This window comes from Parasteatoda tepidariorum, chromosome 10, assembly GCF_043381705.1.
Source record: "Parasteatoda tepidariorum isolate YZ-2023 chromosome 10, CAS_Ptep_4.0, whole genome shotgun sequence".
Classification (NCBI taxonomy): domain Eukaryota; kingdom Metazoa; phylum Arthropoda; class Arachnida; order Araneae; family Theridiidae; genus Parasteatoda; species Parasteatoda tepidariorum.
The window spans coordinates 13,967,426-13,988,629 of NC_092213.1; the positions used below are offsets into that span (position 1 = coordinate 13,967,426).

The 21,204-nt window shown below is 26.7% G+C and overlaps 2 protein-coding genes across 3 annotated transcripts in view; one reads left to right on the forward strand and one right to left on the reverse strand.

Annotated features, from left to right (window-relative positions):
• LOC107449418 (uncharacterized) overlaps positions 1–21,204 on the forward strand; it is a 314,197-nt gene that overhangs the window by 59,878 nt on the left and 233,115 nt on the right. The window lies entirely within an intron of this gene.
• LOC107437372 (reticulophagy regulator 3) lies at positions 1,237–21,180 on the reverse strand. Its single transcript, XM_071186885.1, has 9 exons — positions 20,951–21,180; positions 17,041–17,147; positions 16,937–16,967; positions 15,933–16,059; positions 14,437–14,521; positions 11,993–12,113; positions 11,517–11,755; positions 9,453–9,632; positions 1,237–7,870 (listed from the first exon to the last, which is right to left on the reverse strand). Exons 1-9 carry the CDS (start codon positions 21,178–21,180, stop codon positions 7,500–7,502), a joined length of 1,491 nt encoding a protein of 496 aa, XP_071042986.1. The 3' UTR covers positions 1,237–7,499.

Below are 21,204 nucleotides of genomic sequence, written 5' to 3' on the forward strand. Positions count from 1 at the left end.
GGAAAAATTGGATTTTTAAGAGTATCAAACTTAAATTAATTCATTCTTCCTGACTTTTAAGGTATTTAAATTTCTGACATTTCCCTGATTTTTCCACATTGATAAAATTACCCGATTTTTCCAGATTGTTAAAATTTACTGATTTTTCCACATAAATAAAATTCCCTGATTTTTTCCACATTAATGAAATTACCTGTTTTTTTTTCTTCAGAATGATAAAATTCCCTGATTTTTTTCTACAGTGATAAAATTTCTTCATATTTCCCTGATTTTTTATAGATTAATAAAATTCCCTGCTCTGTGGCCACCTTCAAAGTGTCAATCGCCAATCGACATCGTGCTGAACTTTCTAATTACAAAAAGTTTCTTATATCAAAAAGATTAAGTCTGTTTTGAATTAATTGTTAAGTTATAAATTATCAAGAACTATCACTTTTATCTAGGATATGCTGCCAATTTTATCTTGAAGAAGTAAATCACTGTCTGAAAATGGTTGCATTAAGTTAAGACACTTTTATCTTTAATTGGAAACTCCAACAAGTGTAGTTAAAAAGATTATTTATTAGATGAAAGATTCTTTTGAATTTGAAAAGTTATTAGAATAAAACTCTATTTTAATTTATTTTTGTTTTAAGTTTTTTTTAGTAAGAAATTCCAAATGATTCGGTAAATATCTTTTAAGATGACAATATATTTGCTGGATTAGAACACAAATAAGGAATCATATTAAAATTTGGCTTTTAAATATTTTAAGTGATTTCTACAACTATATTTGTTATCACACACTGAGCAATATTCTTGAAATTGCAATATTCTTGAATCTATTATCTACAAAAAAAAAAAAAAAAAAAAAAAAAAAAAAAAAAAAAGGCNGCATGAAGATTGAAGCAGCAAGAAAGTCTTTTGAAAAAAGCATATGCTAAAAAGACATCAGGGTAGACTATTCTGAGAATGTCGTAAAAAATTCTTAGGATTAAGCCCTGGAGAGTAGTCGCTAAATGTAGAAATCACAAGAGAAGGCCAGGGCCCACCCGTGAATCCTGTTTTACGTCATCTCTCACCATTTTCTGGAACCCAGGACATTACCAGGAATTAAAGAAATACATAATTTTACAATGGGAATCAGCATGAATGATGCTGGCAGCAAAATCCATCAATGGATTTAAAAATAATTTTACATAAAAGGAGCAATTATGTAAGCATACATTTTAAGGCAAAATGTAAAAGAAATGAAAGTAAGTGAGATATGGTTTATTTATAGTGAATATAAAACAATGGCCCAGATTATATTTGTTCAAGAACAGAAATATAAAAACAATTCAAAAACACATTCATGTACAAATATAACAATCATATAAACTTTAAATTTTCCTTTTTTTTATAGAAAAAAAAAAAACAAAGATCACATCAGGAGAAAGACTTAAGATGGCACGGCAACAAGTAAAAAAAAAATCAATGCATTTAAATCAGTAACAAAACGTACAGTCAAAACAATTTATACAACATATTTTGCACTTTTTTTATTAAAAGTATGCTGCATATTATAAAAGGAACAGGATAGCCACAAACACTCGGGAAGAAAAAAATTCTTTGACTTTTTCAGGCAGATTTCCTTTTCAAATTTCCTTCATTTTTCAATCAATAAATTTAATTTCATTATTAATTTCTCAGCAGTGACTTTTTTTATACAGAAAACATATTACAGAATATTTATGAATTATTAGAACTAAAATTAAATAGCTTAAAAAAATTATTGCGAGACCATTTTCTTTGGAGGAAAAATTGGATTTTTAAGAGTATCAAACTTAAATTAATTCATTCTTCCTGACTTTTAAGGTATTTAAATTTCTGACATTTCCCTGATTTTTCCAGATTGTTAAAATTTACTGATTTTTCTACATAAATAAAATTCCCTGATTTTTCCCACATTGATGAAATTACCTGTTTTTTTTTTCAGAATGATAAAATTCCCTTTTTTCCCCTACAGTGATAAAATTTCCTCATATTTCCCCGATTTTTTATAGATTAATAAAATTCCCTGTTTTGTGGCCACCTTCAAAGTGTCAATCGCCAATCGACATCGTGCTGAACTTTTTTTATATTAAAAAGATTATGTCTATTTTGAATTAATTGTTAAGTTATAAATTATCAAGAACTATCACTTTTATCTAGAATATGCCGCCAATTTTATCTTGACGAAGTAAACCACTGTCTGAAAATGGTTGCATTAAGTTAAGACACTTTTATCCTCAATTGGAAACTCCAACTTGTGTAGTTAAAAAGATTATTTATTAGATGAAAGATTCTTTTGAATTTGAAAAGTTATTAGAATAAAACTCTTATTTTAATCAATTTTTGTTTTAAGTTTTTTTAGTAAAAAATTCCAAATGATTCGGTAAATATCTTTTAAGATGACAATATATTTGCAGGATTAGAACACAAATAAGGAATCCTATGAAAATTTGGCTTTTAAATATTTTAACTGACTTCTACAACTATAATTGTTATCACACACTGAGCAATATTCTTTAAATTTACTTTTATTTAGACAAACACTTTTAATCATTTATATCTATTACCTACAAAAAAAAAATCCAACTTGATTGACGAATAACACTTGTTGTAGCAAAACAAAATTCTTTTTCTGTGTCATCACACAAAAAATTCATATATAAAGATTGGAAATGACTAGATTGTTATATTCTTTTCTTTCATATGTAAACAAGAAAATAAATTAAAGAATTTCAAAATAAAACAAAATCAACAATAGCTTACAAAACTATCAAAAGTCACATTATAATTTATGATTAACAAATTAGTAAGGTTAAAATTATGTAGCATAGATGCGTATTTATATAATAAACAAGCAGCCACCATTGTTAAATATGAAAATACAGTGCACAAAAAAACTCAACTTATTTACTGATCGTATTGTCATGCACTAAGATGCAATTTTAATGATTTAAGAGTCCAACCTTAAATATGCTAATTAATGTATATGATACTTAAAATTTCAAAACCAGGCAAAATAATCTATTTTCTCAGAATAAACATATCTTTCTCAATAGATTTAGATTTAAATCTAACTAAAATTTAGATTAAAATATGGGGTGTAGTACAGTCAGTGACCAGTAGTAATATCTTTTTTTAAAAAAAATGTGGCCACTTTTCCAAAAATTAAATATTCTAAACTATTAAAAAAAAATATTGATACCATTAATTTAAAGCATTTCTCAAAACATGGTAAATACTGCAGGATTCATTTTTAAAAATGAAGAACTATTTTCCAGTCCTCTTCAAATATGTATTGTAGATAACATTTCAATTATTAAAATTTACAGTTAAAATCATCGAATCAATAATATATGTTAATTAATGTATGTAAACAAATAATGTATGTGAATATGTTAATTTTAACAACAACAAAAATTTTCGTCTAAAAACTTAAAATCTATTAGTTACAATAATTCTAAACCTGAAATAATTGTAATCACAATAATGAAATTATATTAATCAGATTATTTTTAAATATTATTGGTCAAAAATTTAAATTATAAAGGCATATAAAATTAACTTTAACTCTAATGAAACTTTTGACAACCAAATCCAATCCCCCTGAAATTTTGAACTAGTGCAAAATAACCTGAACATTTTGGAGATGATAACCGCTTTTCCAAGTAATAAATAATATAAGAGAAATTGAAAGTATTTGAGGTTTCTGTTAATTTAGACCTATATTCGTAAAGTTAAAGTTTTTTCCTAAAATTTTTTTTTTTAAAAAACTAATATACTCAAGTACTAATATACTTGAGTATAGACACTTGTATCATTAAAGACACATTGTAGTATAAGAAAATCTAATCAGTAAATAAAAAAATATTGAGATTTTTATTTTAGGCACTGTAAAAATTGTTAAGAATTCTCAGACAGAAATTTAAAATAAACAAAAAACAGTTACATTTTGGCTTCTAAATTCTGTAATCAAAATTAAATAAATGGAGTACTAAAATATGCTTATAGACCTTATAATTCTATCCACAGTAGTACTAAAATATTTCAAAGATTTATTTTAACAAACTTTCCTTTACCTATAACTAAATTAGGTAATAATTACGTTTTGAAAGCAGGACAAAAAATAATTTATATCAAATAAAGCATAAAAAACAAGTCCTCTCTTTAACACAATTGTTACAAAACATGCTTTTAATAAAACACAGAATTCCAAGCCATATAAAAATTAAAAACAATAATTCAATATGAAGACCATATTTCTGAAGAAAAAAAACTTAAAAATTAAAGGAAGACGTTTAGTAAATTTCAAACGAGATAAAACTTATATAAGATATATTTTTTTCCCTCCCTTTAGAAAACCACTTTTTTAAGACTTCACACCACACGGTAAATCACAACTAAACCCAGATTGTTGGGGTTTTCAATACGTAACTAAAAACATTTCTTCTTTTAACTCTTTCTACATATTTACTAAGGTCCAGATTTTGATGACATTCACATTTTTTACTATTTTATAGAAGCCTTTGAGATTTGTTTCCATTTCAGGGAATTTTTTTATATTGTGGACTATTTTATGTGTTCCTTTTTTTTCCTTTTTTTTTTAGNTTTTTTTTTTTTTTTTTTGCATTGAGCAATTTTTTGTACTTTTGCTTCTTATAGCTTAATTCTAAAACCTTGCTTTCCTCTTTTAATATTTATTTTGACTCAGTTTTAGCATGCATATTTTAATACAATTAAGTGTAAATTCTGGTAAGAAATACTGTTTCATACAAAATACTTTCTTAGTTACACAAGAATTTTTTTCGATTTTAAAGTCATTATTTTGCTATTCTTAAGGTTATTTTTAGGTCATCAAAACCTATCTTTAGAAACAAATTTTTTTTTTTTTAAAAACTTCCAACGTTCTTGGAAAAGGGCAAAAGGGTAGGTAGATACTTTATTTATGTCCCATTAGAGCTGCGCAATGGGCTATTGGCGACTGTCTGGGAAACATCTCTGAGGATGATCTGAAGACATGTTTCACAATTTTAATCCTCTGCAAAGGGTATGCTATTCCCGCAATGGGCTATTGGCAACTGTCTGGGAAACATCACTGAGGATGATCTGAAGATATGTTTCACAATTTTAATCCTCTGCAAAGGGGATGCTATTCCCGCTTTGAGTACTTTAGGGTAGAACAGTTTCACGGGGACCGATACTGCGCACCCTCAGTCTCTATGCAGGCTGGTTAAAGTGGTCACCTACCCACTTACTGACCGCAAGCTTGACTTCGGTGTTCTACTGCGAACCGTGTCTTTACGATCAGCCCACTGGGGGACTTAGAGCAAAAGGGATAATAGTTTGAAATAATTATAACACTTCCAACACCGAGAACCTTCATGTATATAAATTTATGGATGCAACTCAAACAAAACCTTGCTAACAATTCGCTAATAAGCTGGCAATATTTAAATTGCATCCAATTCTGACCACAAAAACAAATTGAATAAATAAGAATCAGGGCCTTTAATGTGATATCTGAACCACAAAATCACTTCAAATAGATGATGTTCTATAGAATATACAGTTTAAATACTATAAACATGATATCACAAGTATATTAATTCAATGCCATATGATCAGTGAAAGGAGTTAAATGATAAGTGAAATATATCTATTTAAGGCATAGAATGCAGTAAAAAATGTCTAGAACTAGTAGTTATTATTACTAAAAATAACAATCTAATGACAAAGACTGCTCATAAAGTGAAAGTTAAATATAAGGTATTGTTCATATTTAGTAAAGACTTTACATAAAGTAAAGATATCTTCTTTGCAATCACAATCAAACAAATTGTCAAAACAAAAAAATAAGTAATAAACATACTATTTAACCAATTGTAATACCAGGCTAATTTAGCCATAATAATTTATTTAAGCTGTCAGAATATTATGATAATTTCTCAAATATTTCATAAAATTTTTCTTTTTCCTAAATACTTTTAAGGTGCAGGGCATTTGAAAATTCTTATCTTAATCAAATTGCACTACATTTTATTAAAAAAATAAATTTTTTCATTGTTTAAATTAAAATCCTTTATAAAAAAACTTACAAAAATATAAATCATATATTAAAACCAATACCAATTTTTTTGAGCAATATAAATTTTCACACGATATTGCAACTGATATTATAAAATATCCAAATAAAAATATTTCATGTCTCACATAAAATATGTCAAAAATATATTCTAAGCTTTGCTGAGATCAAATTGCAATTGCAGTAACAAAATGCAAAAGTTTATAAAGCAAGTCATCATAACAAACTTGTTAATAAACATACTTATACTGTTAACAGTTACATGCTTCTCAACTGTTATTACACTTTATGCTAAAAACTGACCTATATATTATATCTGCAAGTAAACAAATATAGATAATCTTCACCAAATATGTAGTGAAATTTCACATAAAAATTTTTTTTAATGACAATTAATTAAATATTTCATTGACAGTCAAGAATTTAAAAGTAAAAAATGACTTAATACAATTTCTAGAAGTTTTAATTTTAAATTTGCAACCATAATAGTTATAAATAAAATTTTTAGTTAACAATCCATAGCATTGTTTAAACTGCTATGAAACTTTAAAATATCAAAGAAGCATAAATAAACCAGCTGAAATGTCCATTCGTTATTTAGATGAAATAAGGGTTGAATATCCTGTGAGGCCCACAAGCTAAATGGAAGCAGCAAAATTCAAGGTGATCAAATATTTAAAATTTTCTACAATTCCTTTTTTTAAAAAAAAAAAAAATCTTTGGCCATAATATGTTTAAAAAAAAAGTTGTCTTGCTTAAATTTAAAATTGTTATACAATAAATAACATGTATTTTATGCCTATAACTTTTTTTTATTAAAGATAAAATTTTGAATGTTAATTTATTGTAGATAATACATAGACTTCGTCAAATTTTTAAGATTTATTGCTTTTAATAAATCAATAAAAAATTAAGATTTTATCAATTGATACAAAAGCTATAAATTCATAGTGACCCTTGACACCTCTAGTTTAAATAGATGTCCACAAAGAAGTGGATTATAAAATAAATATAAAATTTTAGGAATTCTTATAAAACTTCTCTAGCAATTGAAATGAATAAAATTTAAATATAGATATAACATTATAAAAATTACTTTAATTAATAACTTTTACAATTCATCATAAAAAATATGTAAAAAAACAAAATTCAATCCTTTTCCTAAAAAAATGTTAAACGATGAATGAAAAATGGGAGCTTTTTATAAATTACAATACTATAACTTGTAATGTTACTTAAATATATAACTATATGATAGATTTAAACTTTGGTGAAAATGTGCACACAACCACAACACACAAAAAAAAATCTCTCTTAAACACTAACTAAAACAAGATAGCAACTAAAGTAGTCGAGATCCCCAGTTTTAAAAAAAAATCTGAAGAATTTTTATTAGCAACAGATGTCATCACTTTAAACTAGGGATATCAGAGTCATCAAGCAATTCAAAATCTTCTAGTTCGTCTTCTAAATCGGAAGATAACTTGCGAGTTTCTTTTCTTTTAGAAGACTTTTCTTGTGCAGTGGTGTCTTTTGTGCACAGTTGATCACTCGATGGCTTTTGTTCTTGTGCATCGCTGAAAGAGAGGCCTTCCGTGAAGGCGGCTTCGCTTTCCGATTCAGAACTGTCTTTAAAGTGTGAGGGGTTAAAATGAATTTCAATTTTTTCTGATTCTACTTGAGGCACGATGTCCGAAATATCTTCATCAATGTCGCTTTCTCCTTCTTCTTCGACACTTGGGAATGCCCCAAGACCTTGATAGAGGGAAAAGTCATCACCTACATTTTGCGAAAATTAAAAGAAAGAAATACATTATTTTTGTCTCACTTGTTTGTAATTTAAATTTCAACAAAAATAATAATTTTTGATTTATGTGATTAGCCGAATCAAACGCCTTTCTTTATTGAGCTTCCTATTCCTGAATGCAAATCACAAATTGCAAGTTTAATTATCAGGGGAATTTAATAATTCCTAAATGCCTCATGTATTTGTTTAGCTAATCGACAAACACGGTTGGGAAAAATAACCAATATTTATTTACAACACAGTTTCGGAAGAGAATTTACAGTAGAAAAAATGCATTGCAAAATTTCCCCCAAAAAAATAGAAAACAAAAATTCTTATTCTCGTGCAACTGATAATCCAAAAGTTTAGCTGTAAAATTCTTTAAATAAAAAGTTTGATAATATTAGAAAGCACTTTTTTTTGAGGATATAATCATGTGAGCTAATGAAGAGATTATATTATCCCCCCCCTCTCCGGATTTTTATATATTTTTTTAAAAATTATTTTATTTTAATAATTTTCATCCTCTCCTTTCATTATTCTGCAATGTTGAAAACCTATCAAATAAATTGAAAATTTTATTAAGAAAAAAGGTAAATAAATATATAGATATTTTTATAAAAACTAGGGATGAAACGAATAATTTTCCCCCGTTACATATGCCCCCCAAAAAACTTTAAAGGTTTACTAAAGGATGGTTTTAACAAGTTTCGATATTGTAGAGTTTACACATATAGTTTTAAAAAGTCGCTGATTAATTAAATTAAGTTACTTTATAGTTGGTGCTCAACAGTTATCTACTGATAACATCACCTACACACCCAAAACTCATTGAGATAGTAATATCGTACATATTGTATGTTTGTGATAGGCACTGACTTAAAGGAAGGAAAAAATTTTTCAAGACTTAAAAATTTTACTCGCTTATAATGATGCTTGATTTAAAAAATAAATAAATAAATAAATAAATAACTGGGATTTGTCAAAGAAATAGGAAATACTTTGTTGGTACAATTTTAAGTCTATTGGAGCATCAAACCACGGTTTTTACAAACAATCTGTGTTCGAGGAAGAAGTAGCAGACTCCAAAAATTTGAATTAAAAGGACAAAGTAGAGAAGAATTGAAAGCTACGTATACTTCGATGCCAATGCTATCACTTCCGAGATAACTACTCCTGAGGATATTGTAGCTGAAATATATTCTAAAGCAGATGAAAAAATAATGAAAAACTTAAAACTACTTTCAAAGGCAGCGGTGCAAATGAAGATGTTTTTAGGAAAATAAATCTTATCTGAAGAACAATAACACAACAAGAAAGAATAAGATAGCTTAAAACAAATTAACTTATTTTTTTATATTTCTAAACAGTATAAAAAACAGTAAGTACCATATATGAAAATAATTAAGCATATATGAACCTTTTAATTTTTTGACAAACCCATTTTTTACAAGCAAATATTGCAGCTCCTATGAACTCGTTATCGGCAATTTTGACTGCATAAGTACTCTTATATAAACTACATTCAGAAAAATTAAATGGGCACAAAATTGAGCAGAAAGACAAATAACTCACTTTCAGTTATAAAACTTGCATCTCCAGAAATGGCCGAGCTTTCTGTTAAAACAACCCCTGGACTAGGAATTTCAGGCACATCATCCTTTAAAGAAAGCTGCCTAATAACCTCTGGTGATATTTCAGGTACAAATTCCTCTATATCACTGTCTTTGTCCGAAATGCATGGGGATTTTGAAACTATTAGAAATTATTGCATTGTTTAGATGTTACAAGAAATACATTAAATTCAATTGAGATACATCAAATGTACAATAGTAAAAGATAGGTTATAGCATGGGTATGTGTATATATATATATATCAGGTGCGTAGCAAAATCTATCAACAAAAAATAAGCACCTTTTAAGTATTTTTTAAGCACTCAAAAGATACTTTTAAGTACTATATACATTTACAAAATACAAAATAATTGTCAAAGATTTTACATGATAAAATAACTAGTTTCTGACAAAAAGAACTCTTTTCTTGATTATATTAACCATTATAAAAAAGTTTAAGAGGTTTTTCGGTTCCATATCAGAGGGTGGAAAATGAAGTTTGAAATAGAGAATATCTTCCAAAATGTAGCAGCGTTGCACATGAGAGTGCAATAGTCTCACCAAACCCAGCTTTGTTGAAACACATGCGGATCCGCAAGTATTTCAAACATGTAAAATGATTGGCGCTTTCATACGCTATGGATCGACGGTATGTTGAAATAGATTATGGTTGAATGAATTGGAAATACGCTGAATAGAACAATATGAAAAGCACACTTTTACATAATATGTGGCAAAAATCGAGATGGTAAAGAAAAATTTTCATTTTGGAAAAGGGAAAATTAAACAGTTTTTAAAAACACCCAATGAAAAAAGCATCCTTGAAGGCTTTTAAAAACGAAAATAAGCACCTTTAAGTACTTTTTAAAAATGCTACACACCATGTATATACACATATATATATAAGCATTCCCACAATAGCCCACTGTGGGTCATGGCGGAAAAGGCTCCACAATTTTGTGACCAATGACATGATTGCCGCAATGTCGTCAGCACTGTGCATAATACTTTTAACTTATCTTGAAATAATATTTTATCTTATCTTTTGCAAAACAATGTTGAGAAAACAAAAACTTACATTGTAATAATGAAATTTTTTTAATTTGAATGTCGAATTTTTGTACTTTCAAGTATTAAAAGTATAAAATGAATTTTAAGATATTATTTATCTTAGAGGCCTATTATATTTACAAATATTTTTATATTTTGAATTACTTACTTAATGTTGTTAATATTTTATATTATCATTATTTTTTTGATATTTTATAACTTTTATAATAATAAATTTTACTATAAACATATGAGTATGTAACTTATAATTTTTAGTTAAATAGTTATTTTCAAACATTAAATTTATTAATTTGCACTTTACACTTTATTCATTCATTCATCAATAGCTCAACAGTCCTGGATGGACCCTGGCTTTTTCAAGATGATGAGACCATTCTTTCCCCCTGGGCGCTACAGCCAGTCTCTGGTTTTATATTGAAGTCACTTTGAAGGTAGTCTGACCACCTCAACCTGGGTCCGCCTCTCTTTCTTACTCCTATTGGTTTTGGAAGAAGGATTTTTTTTCAATCATTTGCTCATCAATCATTCCTAAAATTTATCCGCCCCATTTCTTATGTTATGTATTTCAGACTGTCGGGTTTTCTGAATAAATCATAAAGTTCAGAGTTAGTTCTCCGAACTCCGTTATCGCAAAAGCCACCAAAAATGGATCAAAAAATCTTCCTCTCAAAAATTGTGGGAGTTCTTTCACCAGCCTGGGACAATGTTTGTTTCAGATGCATAAGCAACTTGGTGTTCCGTTTAATGTAGTCAGAATTCAGACTTTATTTGTTTAGAATTAATGTTAATTTTAACATGAAAAAAAATTAGATTTAACTGTTTTTGACAGTTCATTCAGGTAGGTCTTTCGGGGGCAGTTTTAACTAGATTTTACAGCACCTTTTTACACCAGTCTCAAATACTAGACAGCCCTGATAGTTATTATTTCTTAAAATGTAAAAATCATAAATATACCTTGACTGTCGGTTTCAGAAAAGTAGCCAATTATCTGATCATAAACAGTTGAAGGAATTAGATGTAAAGCTACTCCAGGTCCCAGGGTTAATAACAACACTATATAGGAAAAAGAAATATNGTTTTCTGAATAAATCATCAAGTTCAGAGTTAGTTCTCCGAACTCCGTTATCGCAAAAGCCACCATAAATGGATCGGAAAATCTTCCTCTCAAAAATTGTGGGAGTTTTTTCACCAGCCTGGGACAATGTTTGTCTCAGATGCATAAGCAACTTGGTGTTCCGTTTAATGGAGTCAGAATTCAGACTTTATTTGTTTAGAATTAAAGTTAATTTTAACATGAAAAAAAATTAGATTTTACTGTTTTTGACAGCTTATTCAGGTAGGTCTTTCGTGGGCAGTTTTAACTAGATTTTACAGCACCTTTTTACACCAGTCTCAAATACTAGACAGCCCTGATAGTTATTATTTCTTAAAATGTAAAAATCATAAATATACCTTGACTGTCGGTTTCAGAAAAGTAGCCAATTATCTGATCATAAACAGTTGAAGGAATTAGATGTAAAGCTACTCCAGGTCCCAGGGTTAATAACAACACTATATAGAAAAATATATATATATGAAATTAATAAATAAATTTGACAAAAACAATTTTAAAAAAAATGACAACAGAGGATCTTATCGTGCAAATAAGAAATTTATAATTGTTATGCATACATTTGTTATACATAGAGTTCATGCCAGTAGGATGATGCGGCGACAATTGTCACCAAATGTTGCTAAAATCATACAAATGGGCGGCAAATTTACTGCCTTGTTTAAAATTTATAGAATAGCAATCCCATCTAATTCCATGAATTTGAAACAAAATTTGTTGTACTAATTTCACAGTTCTATGCATGGTATGGAAGTCAAATGGAATAACTGAAAGTGTCTGGTACAAAAAAATTTAAATGGTGAAATTTCAACTTTACATGTTGTGCTGTGCCTTCATATACTGACAGTACAAATCAATGAGATATTTTTTGCTCTAATAGAATTGACTTTATTTAAAACTTTATAATTTTTATCTAATTAATTTATAACACATATTGTTAGTTCTTACTTTCTTTGTTTTCTTCATTTATTTAATCAGCATTTTAATCTCTATGTTGAATCTATATATTTATATTATTTTCACTTAATTTTAATAAATCCTAATATTTAATCATTATATGGGTAATGAATCCAACAAGTTTTAGGGTCGTATAGATGGCAATAAATAATTCTTAAAGTGAACCATAAAATGTATTATCTAATAGTGCAGTTTGATTTTTTTCTCAAGTTTTTCTACCATATTAAGTTTTGGACCACTAAATGAATACCTAGGTGATCCTATTTTACCACTAAATTTTCATTGCTGGTGTGAACCCTAGTTATACACATGATAAAAGATAAGATCGAATTTAAAATGCAGCATTACATTTAAGACCTTTTTAAATTTTAAATATCACTGGCTATTTTTTTTTATGGCTGCTTATTTTGACTACCAGAACTTATAATTAATTTAAATATATAAAGTTCACTCAAAGGTGCTATGTTTTAAGTAAATTTAATAATTGAAATCTAATAGTTATTTCACTAACAATAATAAATATTTTCCATGCGATCATTAAAAGGAGGCAGGTAAATATTTTACTAGAGTACCTATAATAAATTGCTAATTATTTAACAAGTACCTGTATAAATAGTATGTAAGTTTGTAAATATTCTATTTTAGTACCTATTAGAAATTGCTAATTATTAAATAAGTATCACCATTTACTTAACATTATATTAAAGAATAATTCAAAACACAATTTAACTTTGTGCTAAGAATACATTTCTTAGTGTAAATGTTATACATGCATAACACATAAATTTATTTAATACATTCATAAAATTATAATTTATATATATTCCTTATTTTCGATAATTATTGTAACATTAAAACTAATATTAATGATCTGATATTATCTGTTTCCAAAGTAATCCCACTTTGGATATTTATGATAAAACATGGTGCTCACAATATATAAGAACAATTTTTTTAATATATATATTGCCATCACAATGCTTAAAAAATATCCATATTTTATGATAATATATCACCTAGCTTCATTTTCTTCTAACCAACATGATCACATGTGGATGATATTGAATGAAAAAAGCTGAAGTCGAAAGCTTGATAATATTAAAGAACTTTGATTATAAAATAAAGTTTTACTATACTCTGTATGTAAAACATTGAAAGAAACTTTATATTTGTTTTAATTTCTCAAGGCATTCATTAAATTTATTTTTCTTTCCAATTTTTTATTTACCTTATTTAAACATTATTTATAAAATGAATTGAAAATTAATATTATTTTATTAACTAGAAACTAGATTATGTTATTAAACTAGAATGCAATTAAAAAAGTTCAAAATTCAAATACTTGATACTTCTCATTTAAAAAAAGAAAAAAACACTGTGCAATAACTTGCTGTCTTTGAATGATATTTGATACTATCAGATTTTATATTCCTCATTGTCGATAATTATTGCAACATTAAAATTAATAATCTGATATTATCTGTTTCAATAGTAATCACACTTTGGATATTTATGATAAAATATGGTGTTCATAATATACAACAATAGTTTTTTTTTTAATATTGCTATCACAATGCTTAAAAAATATTCATATTTTATATTAATGTACCAGCTTCATGTGCCCTTAAGCAACATATGGATGTTATTTGTCAAGCGTCATAAAATTAAAATGATATATTGTCCAAATATCTCTTAAAAAATCATCATCATCTTTAAAAACATTAATATTTCACAATGAATTTGTTCAGATCTATAAATAATTATATAGACAACTATATGAATAACAACTTAGGATAGTATACTTGCCAAAGAAATAAATAATAAGCACTCCAGGGAAAACTATGCCAAACAAGCCAGTCAATGAAAAAAATCCACACATGAGTGCACAAAACTGTAACATAATAACGACAAATAAAACTTACAGTTATAAAAGCTAAAACATAGAAATTATTAATGTATCATAAAAATAATACAGAGGAACTTAAATATATCAAAGCACTAGAAAACTAAAAAATTTAACAAATTGTCCAAAACCTCCAATTTCGAAAGTTAAATGTTTTTTGTAGAGATTTGCTAAATTCCTTGAAAAGCTATTATATATAAATACACTACTGCTTATGGAGAAATAGTTTTACTGAAAAGAATGTACAATATAATTAAATAAAATAAGGTTTCTCAGAATTATATTTTTGCAGAGATCATAACTACCATAAATTCTCTGTAGATTCAGGAAATTATTTTCTTAGTGGTGGCAAAGGTAAATTAATGTCCTTATATTATAATAAACTAGAATCAAAAGAATGTTGTACACCATTAAACACAAGTAATTTAAACAGATAAAAGGTCATATAGACAAATGCTTAAGTTCTAATAAATGAAAAAAAAAAAAAAACTGTTTACAAAATTTCGGTTAAGTTCACTGGTACTGAAAAAAATAATATGCAACAACTTCAAATAGTTAATAGTCTCTGTCTCTGTAACATTTGAAAAACACCCAATTGTTTCATATACATTACATAGTTTAGTAGTTGAAAATTAGGAAAAGTCGTGAAATATGGACATTGAAAAAATAAAAAGAAGCGGATTTTGTTTCAAAAGATTATATTCCACAAATGAGTGTTACTTCTTTCTTACTATTTTACTAACCCGATTTGTGTATTTTTTCTATCTGAATCAAAAAAAAATTTTACAATTAACATACATTCTAATTCTAAACTTTTTTCTTTATAATCATAATTTCTATTATTAAAAAATGAGAATTTGAACATTTTATTTTATCTCTCTCCCATCCAAGTGCCCAGGAAAATTGCTCAGAAATTTTTCTGTTTTGCACATTTTTCCTATTCAATAACACGTAAAAACAGGTTTTTTAATGCAGTAAAGTCTGCATTTGAAAGTTCGTAAAAAGCCAGGACTAACATTCAAAGGGTTAAATAAGATTTGTAGGTAAGATATCCCATAATCCACATCTCAAAACATTTAATTGCTAAATAACGTACAAAATTGGTACGACTAAAAAACAAAATAATGATTTAAATAATTTAAAAATTTCGATTAATTTATTGAAAGTATTTTAAAGCAAATGGTTCAGTTAATCAAACTACATAAAAACTGAAAATACTAACATTTCTAAAAGCCTACAGAAACAGAAGCTGAAAAATGCCAAAAGAACATTTGGTTGTAACTCTATTTATAACCCATCAATAAACAATTAAGCACCAATGCATGAACACAACTTAAATAATATATACATGCTAGATCAATTCAATTAATTGTTTCAAAGACAAAAATAAATTACTCACTAATCCATGGTTTTCTTTCCTCAATTTCCAAACATCTTTCCACAGTATAATCATTTTGTCCAGGAAATCGTTTAAATATTTACACAACTCAGGAACACTCAAAACACCCGGATTCAATGTACACCAACTAATTAAACACAAATTAAGAAATTTAACAAAAATGAACAGAATTAAAATTCAAGTATTTATATAAAAAAAAGGTTTTTTTTTTCAAGATCTTTCCTTTCAACAGTTGTTAAATTTTATTTAAAAAAATTTTTGTAGCCTTTTATATTAACCGCTAAGTACTGTTAAATTTAAGACCAATAATTTTTTTTATACCACTACATTAGGATTTTGATGACTCAACAAAAATTGACACATGATAGCTAATGTAAATTCTGATGAAGATGCTCTATAATATTAATAACATGAAGGTAAAAATAAATTAAGCACTTGAAAAAAAAAGCCGATTAAAAAGTTCTAAATTCATTGGTTTCTTGGTTCCAAACTTATCTTGGTAATTGCGCGTCTATAATACTAATGAAATGAAGGCAAAAATAAATCAAGCCTCTTAAAAAAAAAGCAGATTAAGAAGTTCTAAATTCATCGGTATCTTGGTTCCAAAATTATCGTGGTAATTGCAATAAGGTGACAAATATACTTGAACGTAACAATTATGTTATGTATAAAACGTAACAATATAGAAAATATACTAAAAATCTACCTTTCTGTATCTTCACCTTCTTTAGGAGGCACTGAAATAAATAAAAGTCATTCAGAAAACAGACAGTTTTCAAATAAAACAGCTCTAATAAATAATTTACTCACCTCTAATTTCAGGCCATATTTGATTGACCCAAGTCTTATACAAAAATAATGCTAAAGCAAATATTGATAATATAGAAAGAAATCTCCGATTCCAANTCTTGGTTCCAAAATTATCTTGGTAATTGCAATAAGGTGACAAATATACTTGAAACTCTAATAAACGTAACAATATAGAAAATATACTAAAAATCTACCTTTCCGTATCTTCACCTTCTTTAGGAGGCACTGAAATAAATAAAAGTCATTCAGAAAACAGACAGTTTTCAAATAAAACAGCTCTAATAAATAATTTACTCACCTCTAATTTCAGGCCATATTTGATTGACCCAAGTCTTATACAAAAATAATGCTAAAGCAAATATTGATAATATAGAAAGAAATCTCCGATTCCAAGATACAATAAGCCTGCAAAGAAAATTAATACGTTTGAAAAAGACTCCATTAATATAAATGTAATTAAATATGTGAATAGAACAAATTTAACTGCTACTCATTAATGCATTCAAGTATCAAAAAGGTCAATAAATGTAAAATATTTACATTTAATCATGGTGAAAACTCTTTTTTATAATTGAATTTTTTAAACATATTAATTAACGAGTATTTTATCTTTCTAGAATTTTGTATAAATAATAATTAGACCGAAGATTAGACATTAGATTAAAAAAAAATACAAAGCAAACAATCTAGATAGTTGAAAAGTTACTTAACTATAAAAATTTTAATATTACAGGAAAACAATATATATTTTATAAGATTAAGAAATTCATTTCCATAGTTATTACTAAATGGATGTTCACTAAAAATGGTGATACTTTTCTAGCAACACATTAAGATAATTTTTCTAAAGCACAAATTTGAAAACGTTTGGATGAATAGTTGGTGGAGACATGCTTAATTTTAAACAATCTATGCAAAAATAATGCATTTTAAATATGAGATATGTTACAAACTAAGGTAGACAACGTTAAAGAGCACAAAAATATTAAGATATCTATTATTTTTAGATATCTATTATCACAACATCCATCCTCATTAAGATATGTTAATGTCTTTTTTTTCCTCATAATTTAAGATTTTTTAAAAATTTCTTTATTGTGAATGTGAACTTAGACGATAGTGAATGCTTTAATCTACATAGAAGATTTACACTAAAAAAAAAGGTTATTTATTCATTTCAGAAAGATGTAATGATTCACTATTTATAGACACTAATTATGCCTTAATACTTAATGATAATGGATGTTGTGATAATAGATATCTAAAAAACATCAATGTAGACAACAACACTAGATTAATCGAATAATTTATAATAATAAAATATTGATTGATCATCATGTTTGGTGCTTGATTTGGTGAAAAAAATTTAACTATGCTAAGTCTTTTAACGGAAGAGTACCTTATTTTTTTTACAGGAGACTTTGAAATCAATAAGTACAAAAACAAATGTATTTTTAAATTCCTCCCTACATATCCATAGCTAAACATTTAAAAACAATGCACTCAACTATTATTGACGCTTATTCTAACTTAAAAATAGTGGTAATAAGTGATAATAGATACCTAATGCACTAATATAGGAACCGTTGCCTAATATATTTTTTAATACCCACCTAGAAATCAATAAGCCCAAAACAAATGTGTTTTTAAACTCCTGCTTACCTACATAACTGTTAATTTACCATCAATACTTTGATTAAATGGACGGTGTTTTTAATATAAATGTAAACAATAACAATCTCAATACCTGCTCCAGTTACAGAAAGTTTGCGACTGCTTACAACAGCCTATTCTCCGAGGGGATATTTTCAAATGGATAATTTTATTTACAATAAAAGAAGTAAATTAGATAATTAGCTCAAATTTGCCATAGTTATTTATAGATATATTGTTAAAAATGGTGACATGGTTGCCAGATTTTGAATAACTCGCTTTTTTGGCAGTCCTGATTTGGCCTCCTTCCATCTGTTTCTTACTGTTTGTTGCAAGCTGTGCACCATCTTACATTAGTGTTAGTGTTAGCACCTTTAGCATTGTAAACACAAGTAATAAGTAATCAAATACCATGTTCGCAAGAATCTCAAAACACAATGATCACGTGGTGAGCCAAAAATGGCTTTAAAATACACTGGAGACAGTAACCCGGAAGTATAAACGGTATGTAGCTTTCAACATTCCCTAGTGTAGAAGACACCATCCATAGATTAAACACAGAAAGCATTACAAAAACACATTACCTAACAAAGTAACATTGATTAACAACAATTTCAAAATAAAAAACATGTACTGCTTAACTTCATTTAGTAGATATAGCCTAAAATATATATATTATCAAAGATCAGTATACATATATAAAAAAAATAATAAATAAATACATTATCAAAGTTTAGAATAGAAGATATAAAATTTATCAAACAATCACAACCAATTTGAAGAAGATATTATATTTTAAAAAAGCTATTTAACTATTAAGATACTATTTTATTCATTCATATAAATTTCGTGACAAGAAAATTTTAAAATTTTCTCTCTCTCTCATAAAAAAAGTTTAGTATTAAAAGATTTTTTTTTTAACCACAGTTGATTAACAACAATTTCAAAATAAAAAACATGTACTGCTTAACTTCATTTAGTAGATATAGCCTAAAATATATATATTATCAAAGAACAGTATACATATATAAAAAAAATAATAAATAAATACATTATCAAAGTTTAGAATAGAAGATATAAAATTTATCAAACAATCACAACTAATTTGAAGAAGATATTATATTTTAACAAAGCTATTTAACTATTAAGATACTAATTTATTCATTCATATAAATTTCGTGACAAGAAAATTTTAAAATTTTCTCTCTCTCACATAAAAATAGTTTAGTATTAAAAGAATTTTTTTTTAATCACAGTTGCTTCGATTAAGAAGCAAAATTATGTAAACAAAAATATAGACCATAAACGAAAAGAAAACTTTTAATCTGAGGTGGGCAATTTGATGATCAATAGATTATGTATTAAAAACAAAATTTAATTATTGTCAAGAAATATTAATTTGAAGTACCTAATATATTACTATAAGTAATTTACAGATCAAGATGCAATAATTACCCTGTTCTTAAAATTCTCTTTAAAGAAAATTATAAAATTCTCTAATGAAAATACATTTTAATATTAAAAAGTGTTTATATTTTTAATAGTAGTAGATCCTATTATTCTTCAATTCAACAGCATGTAAACAAGGATATGACAATAAAAAAATTTCAACACTGACTTACATTTAGTAAGCCATAGATAATATATAACATAATAAGCACATTTCAATAGTTATCAATGAATGTTAATTTGAAGTAGCAAATATATATGTAACAAAAATAGGTCAAGGTTGGAATTACTTCTTTTATACTACAATTATTATAGAAAACTTTACAATTTACCCCAAAAAGGTACCTTAGGAATAATAAGTTTTTGTTTTCTATTAGTAATTAATCCTATTATTCTTTGATGTAGCAATGTATAAACAAGTATGTCGCAATAAGGATATTTTAAATCGAATGTAAACATACCTGGGAATTTATTGATCAATAGTCAACAAACAAATGTCAGTAGTTATCAATGAATGTTAATATAAAGTAGCAAATATATTTTGAAACAGTAATTTATAGGCCAAGACACTAATCACTTTATTTATATAAATTCTTTCCTTATTCAATCGAAGAAAATCCTAAAATTCCCCCAAAAATAAGCATTTTAGGAATAATAAGTTTTAATAGTATTTAATAATGTTATACTTTGATTCAACATGTAAACAAGAATATGATAAGAAAATATCCATACGGATGTAAATGTACAAAGGTAAACTAACAAACAAATTACGTAACGTATTAAAGACAAATTTCAATAATTACCAACAAATGTTTTTTGGAAGTAACTAATATATTTTGATTTTAGTATTATATAGATCAAGGCACTAATCACATATTTCCATTTAAAGAAAATTAGGAAATTCCCCTCAAAAAAGTACCTAAAGATTAATAAGTTTTTATCTTTAACAGTAGTTGATCTAATTATTCTGTGGTTCAACTTCATGTAAACAAGAATATGAAGATAAGGAAATTTCAATTCGGATGCAAATATACATAGGTATATCAATGATCAAGAGATAACACATTATACAATATTTTTTTTTAAAGTAAAATAAGCATTCTTACCAATATAAAATATTAAGAGTAACAAATGCGCCAGCGCTTAGGTAAGGTTTTTCCCAAATGAGAAGACTTTGCAACGACACAACATACGTCTCAATAGGACTCAAAATAGAACTTAAAACGCTGGTCTTCTCAGCACTTAGAGATGGCGAAACACCTTGATGCGTTTTAGAAGGATAAAGACTATAAGCATACTCAAAAGGTTTTCTTAAAGTTTGTAATATTGAGCTCATCTTTGTAAAATTATTTAGGTGCTC